This window comes from Oncorhynchus mykiss, chromosome 15 (genome assembly GCF_013265735.2).
Source record: "Oncorhynchus mykiss isolate Arlee chromosome 15, USDA_OmykA_1.1, whole genome shotgun sequence".
Lineage (NCBI taxonomy): Eukaryota > Metazoa > Chordata > Actinopteri > Salmoniformes > Salmonidae > Oncorhynchus > Oncorhynchus mykiss.
The window spans coordinates 76,931,810-76,948,305 of record NC_048579.1 but is presented as its reverse complement, the minus strand read 5'-3'; the positions used below and the strand labels follow the sequence as shown (position 1 = coordinate 76,948,305).

The 16,496-nt window shown below is 41.4% G+C and overlaps 1 protein-coding gene across 2 annotated transcripts in view; it reads left to right on the top strand.

Annotated features, from left to right (window-relative positions):
• Window positions 1-16,496, top strand: part of LOC110512778 (thyrotropin-releasing hormone-degrading ectoenzyme) — a 406,337-nt gene that overhangs the window by 329,498 nt on the left and 60,343 nt on the right. For both annotated transcript variants that reach the window (XR_005036243.1, XM_036945426.1), the window contains exon 10: window positions 14,412-14,500. Coding sequence is in view for 1 of the 2 variants with exons in the window: in XM_036945426.1 (XP_036801321.1) it covers window positions 14,412-14,500 (89 nt within the window). In the remaining variant the exon portion in view is untranslated. The remainder of the gene's footprint in view (window positions 1-14,411; window positions 14,501-16,496) is intronic.

Here is a 16,496-nt window from a genome sequence, read left to right as displayed (position 1 = left end):
TGGAATTCACAGCTCAATAATCACTACGACTACGGGTAGGCTGGGGAAAACTATTATTTATAACTCAAGGTAGTAGTGAAGTATTCTGTTATAACTCAATGTAGAAGTAAAGTATTCTGTTATAACTCAAGGTAGTATTGAAGTATTCTGTTATAACGCAAGGTAGTATTGAAGTATTCTGTTATAACTCAAGTTAGTATTGAAGTATTCTGTTATAACTCAAGTTAGTATTGAAGTATTCTGGCATAACTCAATGTAGTATTTAAGTATTCTGTTATAACTCAAGGTAGTATTGAAGTATTCTGTTATAACTCAAGGTAGTATTGAAGTATTCTGTTATAACTCAAGGCAGCATATAGCCTAGTGGTTTGAGCGTTGGACCAGTAACCGAAAGGTTGCTGGATCGAATCCCCGACCTGACAAGGTAAAAATCTGTCGTTCTTCCCCTGAACAAGGCAGTTAACAGACAGTTCCTAGGCCGTCATTGTAAATAAGAATTTGTTCTTAACTGACTTGCCTAGTTAAATAAAGGTTACACACAGTTATACCTACTTCAATACTACCTTTAAGTATTCTGTATGAAACTGGACATTAAGTGAAAACCGCAGAGGGAAATGATATAACCACAAAATCCACTGACTATATTATGAACACACTAGTGCAACTACTAGCCAGTGTGATAGACTCCATCGATAGACTTTTATAATCTGAACATAATGGATCCATGCAGGTGTCGCTCTATGGGTTTCCTTTTTTATTGTGTTTTGAGGAAAGAAAATATATTTTAGCAATAGATGTTAGTGCTCCTCTGAGGTCCTGTTACGCTGCTACTTGGACACACACTGTTTGATTAAAGACTATATCAAGCCTCAAGTGTGTCTCTGAAGCTGTAAGGACATAAAGCCATCTCAGAGAGAGAAAAAGAGAGGGAGAGAGAGGAAGAGAGAGAGAGAGATAGAAAGAGAGAGCGACATCAAGAGAGAGAGAGGAAGAGAGAGAGAACAACATCGAGAGAGAGACAGAGAGAGAGGAAGAGAGAGAGCGACATCGAGAGAGAGCTAGAGAGAGAGGAAGAGAGAGAGCGACATCGAGAGAGAGACAGAGAGAGAGAAAGAGAGAGAGCGACATCGACAGAGAGACAGAGAGAGACTGTGGTGGACCTCCCCTGGAGCTTGTCATCCCTGGTCCCTCCAGCAACCTCACACCTCATTACCCTTCATATTGCACCCCTGACCCAAGAAGAGCCAGGCTGCCCACCTCTCCCTGCCCCAGCATGCCTCAGTGCGCATTCCAAATGGCAACTTAATCCCCATAGGGCTCTGATCAAAAGTAGTGCACTTTAAAGGGAATAGAGTTCCATTTGGGACGCTCAACAGCCTGGTCTGGCCCAGTCGGACCCTCCAGTGAAGTGGCACTCTCAGCCGACTCCGGCCGCCCGGACAGATCGATGGACCCACCTAGGGGGTGATGATAGAGACATGATGCAGCCACTCATAGTCATGGAACATCGATCCTGAGGAGAGAGAGGTAAAGAGATTGAGAGAGGGGGGGGGGGGGGGAGATAGTGAGACAGAGAAATATATATATACAGTTGAAGTCGGAAGTTTACATACACCTTAGCCAAAAACATTTAAACTCAGTTTTTCATAATTCCTGACATTTAATCCTAGTAAAAATTCCCTGTTTTAGGTCAGTTAGGATCACCACTTTATTTTAAGAATGTGAAATGTCAGAATAATAGTAGAGAGAATGGACATATATATATACATATAAACACACACACAGTTGAAGTCGGAGAGAGAGAGAGAGAGAGAGAGAGAGAGACAGAGAGAGAGAGATAGAGAGGGAGACAGAGAGAGAGAGAGAGAGAGACAGAGAGAGAGAGAGAGAGAGAAAGAGAGAGAGAGACAGAGAGAGGAAGACAGAGAGAGAGGGAGAGAGGGAGACAGAGAGAGAGACAGAGAGAGAGAGAGAGAGAGAGAGAGAGAGAGATAGAGAAATATAAAATCCTGATTCTGAAAAGTAGGATAAGGCAAGGGTGAGTTAAGAGGGGGGAGGAGGGGGAGGAGGAGGAGACGGTCAAAGACTCTTCCTGAAGAGGATTCTGAATTCATTTAATGAAGCAGCGAGACAAGAGGGACAGACCAGACTAGACTAGACTAGACCAGACCAGACTAGACCAGACTAGACTAATCCAGACGAGTCCAGACCAGAGGGACAGACCAGACCAGACCAGACCAGACTAGACCAGACCAGACCAGACCAGACTAGACTAATCCAGACGAGTCCAGACCAGAGGGACAGACCAGACCAGACCAGACTAGACTAGACTAGACTAGAGGGACAGACCAGACCGGACCAGACTAGACCAGACCAGACTAGACCAGAGGGACAGGACAGACCAGACCAGACCGGACCAGACTAGACCAGTCCAGACTAGACCAGAGGGACAGACCAGACCAGACTAGACTAGACTAATCCAGACGAGTCCAGACCAGAGGGACAGACCAGACTAGACTAGACTAGACTAATCCAGACGAGTCCAGACCAGAGGGACAGACCAGACCGGACCAGACCAGACAAAATAGAATCACAGTTAACTACATAGCAGTTCAAACAAGGTAGTTTAGCACAGGCTGAGTCTCCAACTGGATCTTGTCACAGAGCCACAATTACAAAGTCATTTGTGTGACAGCTTCAACAGTTAACTAAAGCTTGACTCCTCTTCTCTCTGCCACACTGATGTTCATGTTCAGCACTAAAACCTCTCAGCTTAACTCACCACTGGGAACGCATGGTTTTCTGTTATGTAGTTCAGCTGCTTGAGGATTGATCCTCCTGGTTAATCATATAGTAATCAGAGGATTGATCCTCCTGGTTAATCATATAGTAATCAGAGGATTGATCCTCCTGGTTAATCATACAGTAATCAGAGGATTATTCCTCCTGGTTAATCATACAGTAATCAAAGGATTGATCCTCCTGGTTAATCATACAGTAATCAGAGGATTGTTCCTCCTGGTTAATCTTACAGTAATCAGAGGATTGTTCCTCCTGGTTAATCATATAGTAATCAGAGGATTGATCCACCTGGTTAATCATGCAGTAATCAGAGGATTGATCCTCCTGGTTAATCATACAGTAATCAGAGGATTGATCCTCCTGGTTAATCATACAGTAATCAGAGGATTGATCCTCCTGGTTAATCATACAAATGTCAGAGGATTGATCATCCTGGTTAATCATACAGTAATCAGAGGATTGATCCTCCTGGTTAATCTTACAGTAATCACAGGATTGATCCTCCTGGTTAATCATGCAGTAATCAGAGGATTGATCCTCCTGGTTAATCATACAGTAATCAGAGGGTTGATCCTCCTGGTTAATCATACAGTAATCAGAGGATTGATCCTCCTGGTTAATCATACAGTAATCAGAGGATTGATCCTCCTGGTTAGGGAATCATACAGTAATCAGAGGATTGATCCTCCTGGTTAATCATGCAGTACTCAGAGGGTATGAACAGGCCTGGAGCATGGTTAATCATGCAGTAATCAGAGGATTGATCCTCCTGGTCAATCATGCAGTACTCAGAGGGTATGAACAGGCCTGGAGCATGGTTAATCATGCAGTAATCAGAGGATTGATCCTCCTGGTTAATCATGCAGTACTCAGAGGGTATGAACAGGCCTGGAGCATGGTTAATCATGCAGTAATCAGAGGATTGATCCTCCTGGTCAATCATGCAGTACTCAGAGGGTATGAACAGGCCTGGAGCATGGTTAATCATGCAGTAATCAGAGGATTGATCCTCCTGGTCAATCATGCAGTACTCAGAGGGTATGAACAGGCCTGGAGCATGGTTAATCATGCAGTAATCAGAGGATTGATCCTCCTGGTTAATCATACAGTAATCAGAGGCTTGATCCTCCTGGTCAATCATGCAGTACTCAGAGGATTGATCCTCCTGGTTAATCATACAGTAATCAGAGGATTGATCCTCCTGGTCAATCATGCAGTACTCAGAGGGTATGAACAGGCCTGGAGCACAGTACTTAGTCCTTCCTCTAACTCAGCTGTGTAATGGAAATGTGTTACTTCAAGAGAAAAGCAGGCTTTGCCCCAGATAAATGTGTAAGTGTTTGCCTTGCACAACACTTTCTCTCTATCCTCGCCATAAACACTGTTATGTCATTTTATTCACAGTTTCCCCCCCAATTATTCATCCATATTTCATTTTTATTAATTTTTTCTTTTAACAATATTTCATCACCACCAACTCTGTGACTTGTTATGGTAATATGGTTGCCCTTCATTCTAATGATGACATCCTCACTATGTATGAAATGCAGGATTGTTGTTTCTCTATATGTTGGTATTAGGTCTAGGGTTGATAATAGATTAACTAGATGTTGGTACTAGGTCTAGGTTTGATGATAGATTAACTAGATGTTGGTATTAGGTCTAGGTTTGATGATAGATTAACTAGATGTTGGTACTAGGTCTAGGTTTGATGATAGATTAACTAGATGTTGGTACTAGGTCTAGGTTTGATGATAGATTAACTACTGTACATGTTGGTATTAAGGCTAGGTTTGATGATAGATTAACTACTGTACATGTTGGTATTAGGTCTAGGTTTGATGATAGATTAACTACTGTACATGTTGGTATTAGGTCTAGGTTTGATGATAGATTAACTAGATGTTGGTACTAGGTCTAGGTTTGATAATATATTAACTACTGTACATGTTGGTATTAGGTCTAGGTTTGATGATAGATTAACTAGATGTTGGTATTAGGTCTAGGTTTGAAAATAGGGTTAACTAGATGTTGGTATTAGGTCTAGGTTTGATAATAGATTAACTACATGTTGGTACTAGGTCTAGGTTTGATAATAGATTAACTAGATGTTGGTATTAGGTCTAGGTTTGATGATAGATTAACTAGATGTTGGTATTAGGTCTAGGTTTGATAATAGATTAACTACATGTTGGTATTAGGTCTAGGTTTGATAATAGATTAACTAGATGTTGGTATTAGGTCTAGGTTTGATAATAGATTAACTACATGTTGGTATTAGGTCTAGGTTTGATAATAGATTAAGTAGATGTTGGTATTAGGTCTAGGTTTGATAATAGATTAACTAGATGTTGGTACTAGGTCTAGGTTTGATGATAGATTAACTACTGTACATGTTGGTATTAGGTCTAGGTTTGATAATAGATTAACTAGATGTTGGTACTAGGTCTAGGTTTGATGATAGATTAACTACTGTACATGTTGGTATTAGGTCTAGGTTTGATAATAGATTAACTAGATGTTGGTACTAGGTCTAGGTTTGATGATAGATTAACTACTGTACATGTTGGTATTAGGTCTAGGTTTGATGATAGATTAACTACTGTACATGTTGGTATTAGGTCTAGGTTTGATGATAGATTAACTAGATGTTGGTATTAGGTCTAGGTTTGATGATAGATTAACTAGATGTTGGTACTAGGTCTAGGTTTGATGATAGATTAACTAGATGTTGGTATTAGGTCTAGGTTTGATGATAGATTAACTAGATGTTGGTATTAGGTCTAGGTTTGATGATAGATTAACTACATGTTGGTAATAGGTCTAGGTTTGATAATATATTAACTACTGTACATGTTGGTACTAGGTCTAGGTTTGATGATAGATTAACTAGATGTTGGTATTAGGTCTAGGTTTGATGATAGATTAACTAGATGTTGGTATTAGGTCTAGGTTTGATGATATATTAACTAGATGTTGGTATTAGGTCTAGGTTTGATGATAGATTAACTAGATGTTGGTACTAGGTCTAGGTTTGATAATAGATTAACTAGATGTTGGTATTAGGTCTAGGTTTGATGATAGATTAACTAGATGTTGGTACTAGGTCTAGGTTTGATAATAGATTAACTAGATGTTGGTACTAGGTCTAGGTTTGATGATAGATTAACTAGATGTTGGTATTAGGTCTAGGTTTGATGATAGATTAACTAGATGTTGGTACTAGGTCTAGGTTTGATAATAGATTAACTAGATGTTGGTATTAGGTCTAGGTTTGATGATAGATTAACTAGATGTTGGTACTAGGTCTAGGTTTGATAATAGATTAACTAGATGTTGGTACTAGGTCTAGGTTTGATGATAGATTAACTAGATGTTGGTACTAGGTCTAGGTTTGATGATAGATTAACTAGATGTTGGTATTAGGTCTAGGTTTGATGATAGATTAACTAGATGTTGGTACTAGGTCTAGGTTTGATAATAGATTAACTAGATGTTGGTATTAGGTCTAGGTTTGATGATAGATTAACTAGATGTTGGTACTAGGTCTAGGTTTGATAATAGATTAACTAGATGTTGGTACTAGGTCTAGGTTTGATGATAGATTAACTAGATGTTGGTACTAGGTCTAGGTTTGATGATAGATTAACTAGATGTTGGTATTAGGTCTAGGTTTGATAATAGATTAACTACTGTACACGTTGGTATTAGGTCTAGGTTTGATGATAGTTTAACTACATGTTGGTATTAGGTCTAGGTTTGATGATAGATTAACTACTGTACATGTTGGTATTAGGTCTAGGTTTGATGATAGATTAACTAGATGTTGGTATTAGGTCTAGGTTTGATGATAGATTAACTAGATGTTGGTATTAGGTCTAGGTTTGATGATAGATTAACTAGATGTTGGTATTAGGTCTAGGTTTGATGATAGTTTAACTACATGTTGGTATTAGGTCTAGGTTTGATGATAGATTAACTAGATGTTGGTACTAGGTCTAGGTTTGATGATAGATTAACTACTGTACATGTTGGTACTAGGTGTAGGTTTGATAATAGATTAACTAGATGTTGGTATTAGGTCTAGGTTTGATGATAGATTAACTACTGTACATGTTGGTATTAGGTCTAGTTTGATGATAGATTAACTACTGTACATGTTGGTATTAGGTCTAGGTTTGATGATAGTTTAACTACATGTTGGTACTAGGTCTAGGTTTGATGATAGATTAACTAGATGTTGGTATTAGGTCTAGGTTTGATGATAGATTAACTAGATGTTGGTACTAGGTCTAGGTTTGATGATAGATTAACTAGATGTTGGTACTAGGTCTAGGTTTGATGATAGATTAACTACTGTACATGTTGGTATTAAGGCTAGGTTTGATGATAGATTAACTACTGTACATGTTGGTATTAGGTCTAGGTTTGATGATAGATTAACTACTGTACATGTTGGTATTAGGTCTAGGTTTGATAATATATTAACTACTGTACATGTTGGTATTAGGTCTAGGTTTGATGATAGATTAACTAGATGTTGGTATTAGGTCTAGGTTTGAAAATAGGGTTAACTAGATGTTGGTATTAGGTCTAGGTTTGATAATAGATTAACTACATGTTGGTACTAGGTCTAGGTTTGATAATAGATTAACTAGATGTTGGTATTAGGTCTAGGTTTGATGATAGATTAACTAGATGTTGGTATTAGGTCTAGGTTTGATAATAGATTAACTACATGTTGGTATTAGGTCTAGGTTTGATAATAGATTAACTAGATGTTGGTATTAGGTCTAGGTTTGATAATAGATTAACTACATGTTGGTATTAGGTCTAGGTTTGATAATAGATTAAGTAGATGTTGGTATTAGGTCTAGGTTTGATAATAGATTAACTAGATGTTGGTACTAGGTCTAGGTTTGATGATAGATTAACTACTGTACATGTTGGTATTAGGTCTAGGTTTGATGATAGATTAACTAGATGTTGGTACTAGGTCTAGGTTTGATAATATATTAACTACTGTACATGTTGGTATTAGGTCTAGGTTTGATGATAGATTAACTAGATGTTGGTACTAGGTCTAGGTTTGATAATAGATTAACTAGATGTTGGTACTAGGTCTAGGTTTGATGATAGATTAACTAGATGTTGGTACTAGGTCTAGGTTTGATGATATATTAACTACTGTACATGTTGGTATTAGGTCTAGGTTTGATAATAGATTAACTAGATGTTGGTATTAGGTCTAGGTTTGATGATAGATTAACTAGATGTTGGTACTAGGTCTAGGTTTGATAATAGATTAACTAGATGTTGGTACTAGGTCTAGGTTTGATGATAGATTAACTAGATGTTGGTACTAGGTCTAGGTTTGATGATAGATTAACTAGATGTTGGTATTAGGTCTAGGTTTGATAATAGATTAACTACTGTACACGTTGGTATTAGGTCTAGGTTTGATGATAGTTTAACTAGATGTTGGTATTAGGTCTAGGTTTGATGATAGATTAACTACTGTACATGTTGGTATTAGGTCTAGGTTTGATGATAGTTTAACTACATGTTGGTATTAGGTCTAGGTTTGATGATAGATTAACTAGATGTTGGTACTAGGTCTAGGTTTGATAATAGATTAACTACTGTACATGTTGGTATTAGGTCTAGGTTTGATGATAGTTTAACTACATGTTGGTATTAGGTCTAGGTTTGATGATAGATTAACTACTGTACATGTTGGTATTAGGTCTAGGTTTGATGATAGTTTAACTACATGTTGGTATTAGGTCTAGGTTTGATGATAGATTAAGTAGATGTTGGTATTAGGTCTAGGTTTGATGATAGATTAACTACTGTACATGTTGGTACTAGGTCTAGGTTTGATGATAGATTAACTACTGTACATGTTGGTATTAGGTCTAGGTTTGATAATAGATTAACTATATGTTGGTATTAGGTCTAGGTTTGATGATAGATCAACTACTGTACATGTTGGTATTAGGTCTAGGTTTGATGATAGTTTAACTACATGTTGGTATTAGGTCTAGGTTTGATGATAGATTAACTACTGTACATGTTGGTAATAGGTCTAGGTTTGATGATAGTTTAACTAGATGTTGGTATTAGGTCTAGGTTTGATGATAGATTAACTACTGTACATGTTGGTATTAGGTCTAGGTTTGATGATAGTTTAACTAGATGTTGGTATTAGGTCTAGGTTTGATGATAGATTAACTAGATGTTGGTATTAGGTCAACAGTACTCATTCTGTGACTTGACAGAATGTCTTATTCCCCAACCTGGTCTCAGAGCATTTCGTATAATTTGGAACGTAAATCCGACACTCCATTGAGAATGATATGTTACGTTTGGTATGGTATGTATTTGTTTGTGGATGTTCGTCATCCATTTTGTGTTTGATATGTTTGATGAATTGCAATTCATATATGTTACAAATTTGCTAAATTTACAATATGGTCTGAATTTTCAAATGTATATTATGTTACGAATGCCAATTTGTTGTGGCTAACATTAGCTCGGCGGCAAGAACTGAATGTGGCTAACATTAGTTCGGGTTAAGGTTAGGAGTTAGGTTAAAGTGTTAAGGTTAGGAGTTAGGTTAAAGTGTTAAGGTTAGGAGTTAGGTTAAAGTGTTAAGGTTAGGAGTTAGGTTAAAGTGTTAAGGTTAGGAGTTAGGTTAAAGTGTTAAGGTTAGGAGTTAGGTTAAAGTGTTAAGGTTAGGAGTTAGGTTAAAGTGTTAAGGTTAGGAGTTAGGTTAAAGTGTTAAGGTTAGGAGTTAGGTTAAAGTGTTAAGGTTAGGGTAAGAGGAAATGTTAGCTAAATGGGTTCTGTCTTATGTATCAACACCAAACGTAACATATCATACTAACCTGAATGTGTCGGATTTACATTTACTATGTTACATCTCGTCTATGAGACCAGGCTGCATCCAGAGATAACTCCTCTCTCTTGATCCTGATCCCTGTGATATTCAGAATGCATTGACCCCACGGGCATCTGGTTTCATCAAACCGGATAATCAACGTAATTAAGTCATCAAATCAGCGTAATTAAGGTTGTTAGGAGCCGAACAATGGTTACTTCAGACAGAGGCACACCAGGTTCCCCTCCCTCCTTCTCTTAGATAACAAAAATAGTTAATTTGCTCAGTCCTCCCGCTCTGTCTGTCTGTGTGTGTGTATGTGTGTGAGAAAGATTTAGGAGTTAATTGCTCAGTGGTTGGTCCCACCTCTCTGGTCCTCCGAATCACGTCCCTCCACCCTGACATGGACGTCCTGTTGATGGAGGTAATCAGAGATGGCAGCTAACAGAAGAGCCAGTCAGCACACCGAGGTGTACAGCGGCCATTTTGATTTGACAGACATTAATTCAGACCAGCAGGCGTCATGGAGGAGCAGGGCGGTGAAACAGCTGTCAGGCAGCGTTGTGTGTGTGTGTGTGTGTGTGTGTGTGTGTATGTGTCTGCGTGTGTGACTTGTGACAGTTTCACCTGCCTGGGGGGGGGGGGGGGAAGCAGTACAGAGGAGCAGTGGTGTTCAGTCAGATCCTGAAATCCTAATGTACTAATGTATCCTACCATGGGTCTGAACCCCTAATGTATCCTACCATGGGTCTGAACCCCTAATGTAACCTACCATGGGTCTGAACCCCTAATGTATCCTACCATGGGTCTGAACCCCTAATGTATCCTACCATGGGTCTGAACCCCTAATGTATCCTACCATGGGTCTGAACCCCTAATATAACCTACCATGGGTCTGAACCCCTAATGTAACCTACCATGGGTCTGAACCCCTAATGTATCCTACCATGGGTCTGAACCCCTAATGTATCCTACCATGGGTCTGAACCCCTAATGTATCCTACCATGGGTCTGAACCCCTAATGTATCCTACCATGGGTCTGAACCCCTAATATAACCTACCATGGGTCTGAACCCCTAATGTATCCTACCATGGGTCTGAACCCCTAATGTATCCTACCATGGGTCTGAACGCCTAATGTATCCTACCATGGGTCTGAACCCCTAATGTATCCTACCATGGGTCTGAACCCCTAATGTATCCTACCATGGGTCTGAACCCCTAATATAACCTACCATGGGTCTGAACCCCTAATGTAACCTACCATGGGTCTGAACCCCTAATGTATCCTACCATGGGTCTGAACCCCTAATGTATCCTACCATGGGTCTGAACCCCTAATGTATCCTACCATGGGTCTGAACCCCTAATATAACCTACCATGGGTCTGAACCCCTAATGTATCCTACCATGGGTCTGAACCCCTAATGTATCCTACCATGGGTCTGAACCCCTAATGTAACCTACCATGGGTCTGAACCCCTAATGTATCCTACCATGGGTCTGAACCCCTAATGTATCCTACCATGGGTCTGAACCCCTAATATATCCTACCATGGGTCTGAACCCCTAATATAACCTACCATGGGTCTGAACCCCTAATGTAACCTACCATGGGTCTGAATCCCTAATGTATCCTACCATGGGTCTGAACCCCTAATGTATCCTACCATGGGTCTGAACCCCTAATGTATCCTACCATGGGTCTGAACCCCTAATATAACCTACCATGGGTCTGAACCCCTAATGTATCCTACCATGGGTCTGAACCCCCAATGTATCCTACCATGGGTCTGAACCCCTAATGTATCCTACCATGGGTCTGAACCCCTAATGTATCCTACCATGGGTCTGAACCCCTAATGTAACCTACCATGGTTCTGAACCCCCAATGTATCCTACCATGGGTCTGAACCCCTATTGTAACCTACCATGGGTCTGAACCCCTAATGTAACCTACCATGGGTCTGAACCCCTAATGTAACCTACCATGGGTCTGAACCCCTAATGTATCCTACCATGGGTCTGAACCCCTAATGTAACCTACCATGAGTCTGAACACCTAATGTAACCTACCATGGGTCTGAACCCCTAATGTATCCTACCATGGGTCTGAACCCCTAATGTATCCTACCATGGGTCTGAACCCCTAATGTATCCTACCATGGGTCTGAACCCCTAATGTAACCTACCATGGGTCTGAACCCCTAATGCATCCTACCATGGGTCTGAACCCCTAATGTATCCTACCATGGGTCTGAACCCCTAATGTAACCTACCATGGGTCTGAACCCCTAATGTATCCTACCATGGGTCTGAACCCCTAATGTAACCTACCATGGGTCTGAACCCCTAATGTAACCTACCATGGGTCTGAACCCCTAATGTAACCTACCATGGGTCTGAACCCCTAATGTATCCTACCATGGGTCTGAACCCCTAATGTAACCTACCATGGGTCTGAACCCCTAATGTATCCTACCATGGGTCTGAACCCCTAATGTAACCTACCATGGGTCTGAACCCCTAATGCATCCTACCATGGGTCTGAACCCCTAATGTATCCTACCATGGGTCTGAACCCCTAATGTATCCTACCATGGGTCTGAACCCCTAATGTATCCTACCATGGGTCTGAACCCCTAATGTAACCTACCATGGGTCTGAACCCCTAATGCATCCTACCATGGGTCTGAACCCCTAATGTATCCTACCATGGGTCTGAACCCCTAATGTAACCTACCATGGGTCTGAACCCCTAATGTATCCTACCATGGGTCTGAACCCCTAATGTATCCTACCATGGGTCTGAACCCCTAATGTAACCTACCATGGGTCTGAACCCCTAATGTAACCTACCATGGGTCTGAACCCCTAATGTAACCTACCATTGGTCTGAACCCCTAATGTAACCTACCATGGGTCTGAAGCCCTAATATGGAATAGGATGTCATTTGGGAGGCCAGCCAGTCCTTAGTTAACAGTCATCTTCTATATGTCTCATCAGGAGGCCCTTTTGCCGACAAAGAGAAGAAGAGAGAATTCCACGAGGTGTCACAGCTCCTTAAGATTGAGAGCAAGCGAGAGAGATGTAGAGGGGTAGCGAGAGAGGGGGAGCAAGAGAGAGAGAGAGAGCGAGAGAGAGCGAGAGAGAGGTAGAGGGGGAGCGAGAGAGGGGGAGCAAGAGAGAGAGAGAGAGGGAGAGAGAGCGAGAGAGAGGGGAGAGGATAGAGAGAGAGAGGTAGAGGGGGAGCGAGAGAGGGGGAGCAAGAGAGAGAGAGAGAGAGGGAGAGAGCCCGAGAGAGAGGGGAGAGGATGGAGAGAGAGCGAGAGAGAGGTAGAGGGGGATTGAGAGAGGGGGAGCAAGAGAGAGAGAGAGAGAGACCGAGAGAGAGGGGAGAGGATGGAGAGAGAGAGAGAGAGGGGAGAGGATGGAGAGAGAGAGAGAGAGAGAGAGGTAGAGGGGGATTGAGAGAGGGGGAGCAAGAGAGAGAGAGAGAGGGAGAGAGAGCGAGAGAGAGAGAGAGAGAGAGAGGTAGAGGGGGAGCGAAAGAGGGGGAGCAAGAGAAAGAGAGAGAGAGGGGAGAGGATGGAGAGAGGGGAGAGAGCGAGCATTATTGCAGTACCAATTACTATTAGCAGTACCAAGCAGTATTATTCTGCACCCGTTTATCTGATCTATCGCACGTTAAAAATGTACAATAAACATTACATTTACAAAAGTTATAAAAGATTTAAGACATATTAAATGTGATATTATGTCTCTATACAGTCTTGTATTGATGTGCAAATAGTTAAAGTACAAAAGTAAATAAATAAACATAAATATGGGTTGTATTTACAATGGAATTTGTTCTTCACTGGTTGACCTTTTCTCGTGGCAACCGGTCACACATCTTGCTGCTGTGATGGCACACTGTGGAATTGTACTATTCTCTCTCTCTCTCTCTCTCTCTCTCTCTCTCTCTCTCTCTCCCTCTCTCTCTCTCTCTCTCTCGCTCTCAATTCAATTCAATTCAAGTGCTTTATTGGCATGGGAAACATGTGTTAACATTGCCAAAGCAAGTGAGGTAGATAATATATAAAGTGAATATATAAAGTGAAAAACAATACAAATTTACAGTAAACATTACACATACAGAAGTTTCAAAACAATAAAGACATTACAAATGTCATATTATATATATACAGTGTTTTAACAATGTACAAATGGTTAAAGGACACAAGTTAAAATAAATAAGCATAAATATGGGTTGTATTTACAATGGTGTTTGTTCTTCACTGGTTGCCCTTTTCTCGTGGCAACAGGTCACAAATCTTGCTGCTGTGATGGCACAATGTGGAATTTCACCCAGTAGATATGGGAGTTTTTCAAAATTGGATTTGTTTTCGAATTCTTTGTGGATCTGTGTAATCTGAGGGAAATATGTCTCTCTCTCTCTCTCTCTCTCTCTCTCTCTCTCTCTCTCTCTCTCTCTCTCTCTCTCTCTCTCTCTCTCTCTCTCTCTCTCTCTCTCTCTCTCTCTCTCTCTGTGTGTCTCTCGCTCTCTGTGTGTCTCTCTCTGTCTCTGTCTCTCTCTCTGTCTCTCTCTCTCTCTCCCTATCTCTCTCCCCCCTCTCTCTCCATCCTCTCCCCTCCCACCTCTCCCCTCCCACCTATCCCCTCCCACCTATCCCCTCCATCCTCTCCCCTCCCACCTATCCCCTCCCACCTATCCCCTCTAGTCTACAGTGGCAGATTCCTCTGACTTTAGCACTGGGGAATTCGACTTACAAATCATCAGAAGTCATCCTCTGGATCTCCAATAAAACAGGTACCTTCTAACTGCCTCTCTTCACATCTGCTCTCATCCACACCACAACCATGGTAACCACTAGAGGTATCACCACAGCCATGGTAACCACTAGAGGTATCACCACAGCCATGGTAACCACTAGAGGTATCACCACAACCATGGTAACCACTAGAGGTATCACCATAACCATGGTAACCACTAGAGGTATCACCACAACCATATTAACCACTAGAGGTATCACCACAACCAGAGTAACCACTAGAGGTATCACCATAACCATGGTAACCACTAGAGGTATCACCATAACCATGGTAACCACTAGAGGTATCACCACAACCCTATTAACAACTAGAGGTATCACCACAGCCATGGTAACCACTAGAGGTATCACCACAGCCATGGTAACCACTAGAGGTATCACCACAGCCATGGTAACCACTAGAGGTATCACCACAACCATGGTAACCACTAGAGGTATCACCATAACCATGGTAACCACTAGAGGTATCACCACAACCATATTAACCACTAGAGGTATCACCACAACCAGAGTAACCACTAGAGGTATCACCATAACCATGGTAACCACTAGAGGTATCACCATAACCATGGTAACCACTAGAGGTATCACCACAACCATGGTAAACACTAGAGGTATCACCACAACCATATTAACCACTAGAGGTATCACCACAACCAGAGTAACCACTAGAGGTATCAAAACAACCATGGTAAACACTAGAGGTATCACCACAACCATGGTAACCACTAGAGGTATCACCACAGCCATGGTAACCACTAGAGGTATCACCACAACCATGGTAACCAGTAGAGGTATCACCACAGCCATGGTAACCACTAGAGGTATCACCACAACCATGGTAACCACTAGAGGTATCACCACAACCATAGTAACCACTAGAGGTATCACCACAGCCATGGTAACCACTAGAGGTATCACCACAACCATAGTAACCACTAGAGGTATCACCACAACCATGGTAACCACTAGAGGTATCACCACAACCATGGTAACCACTAGAGGTATCACCACAGCCATGGTAACCACTAGAGGTATCACCACAGCCATGGTAACCACTAGAGGTATCACCACAGCCATGGTAACCACTAGAGGTATCACCACAACCATGGTAACCAGTAGAGGTATCACCACAGCCATGGTAACCACTAGAGGTATCACCACAACCATGGTAACCACTAGAGGTATCACCACAACCATAGTAACCACTAGAGGTATCACCACAGCCATGGTAACCACTAGAGGTATCACCACAACCATAGTAACCACTAGAGGTATCACCACAACCATGGTAACCACTAGAGGTATCACCACAACCATGGTAACCACTAGAGGTATCACCACAGCCATGGTAACCACTAGAGGTATCACCACAACCATGGTAACCACTAGAGGTATCACCACAACCATAGTAACCACTAGAGGTATCACCACAACCATAATAGTAACCACTAGAGGTATCACCACAACCATGGTAACCACTAGAGGTATCACCACAGCCATGGTAACCATTAGAGGTATCACCACAACCATGGAAACCACTAGAGGTATCACCACAGCCATGGTAACCACTAGAGGTATCACCACAACCATAGTAACACTAGAGGTATCACCACAACCATGGTAACCACTAGAGGTATCACCACAACCATGGTAACCACTAGAGGTATCACCACAACCATGGTAACCACTAGAGGTATCACCACAGCCATGGTAACCACTAGAGGTATCACCACAACCATAGTAACCACTAGAGGTATCACCACAGCCATAGTAACCACTAGAGGTATCACCACAACCATAGTAACCACTAGAGGTATCACCACAGCCATAGTAACCACTAGAGGTATCACCACAGCCATAGTAACCACTAGAGGTATCACCACAACCATAGTAACCACTAGAGGTATCGCCACAACCAGAGTAACCACTAGAGGTATCACCACAACCATAGTAACCACTAGAGGTATCACC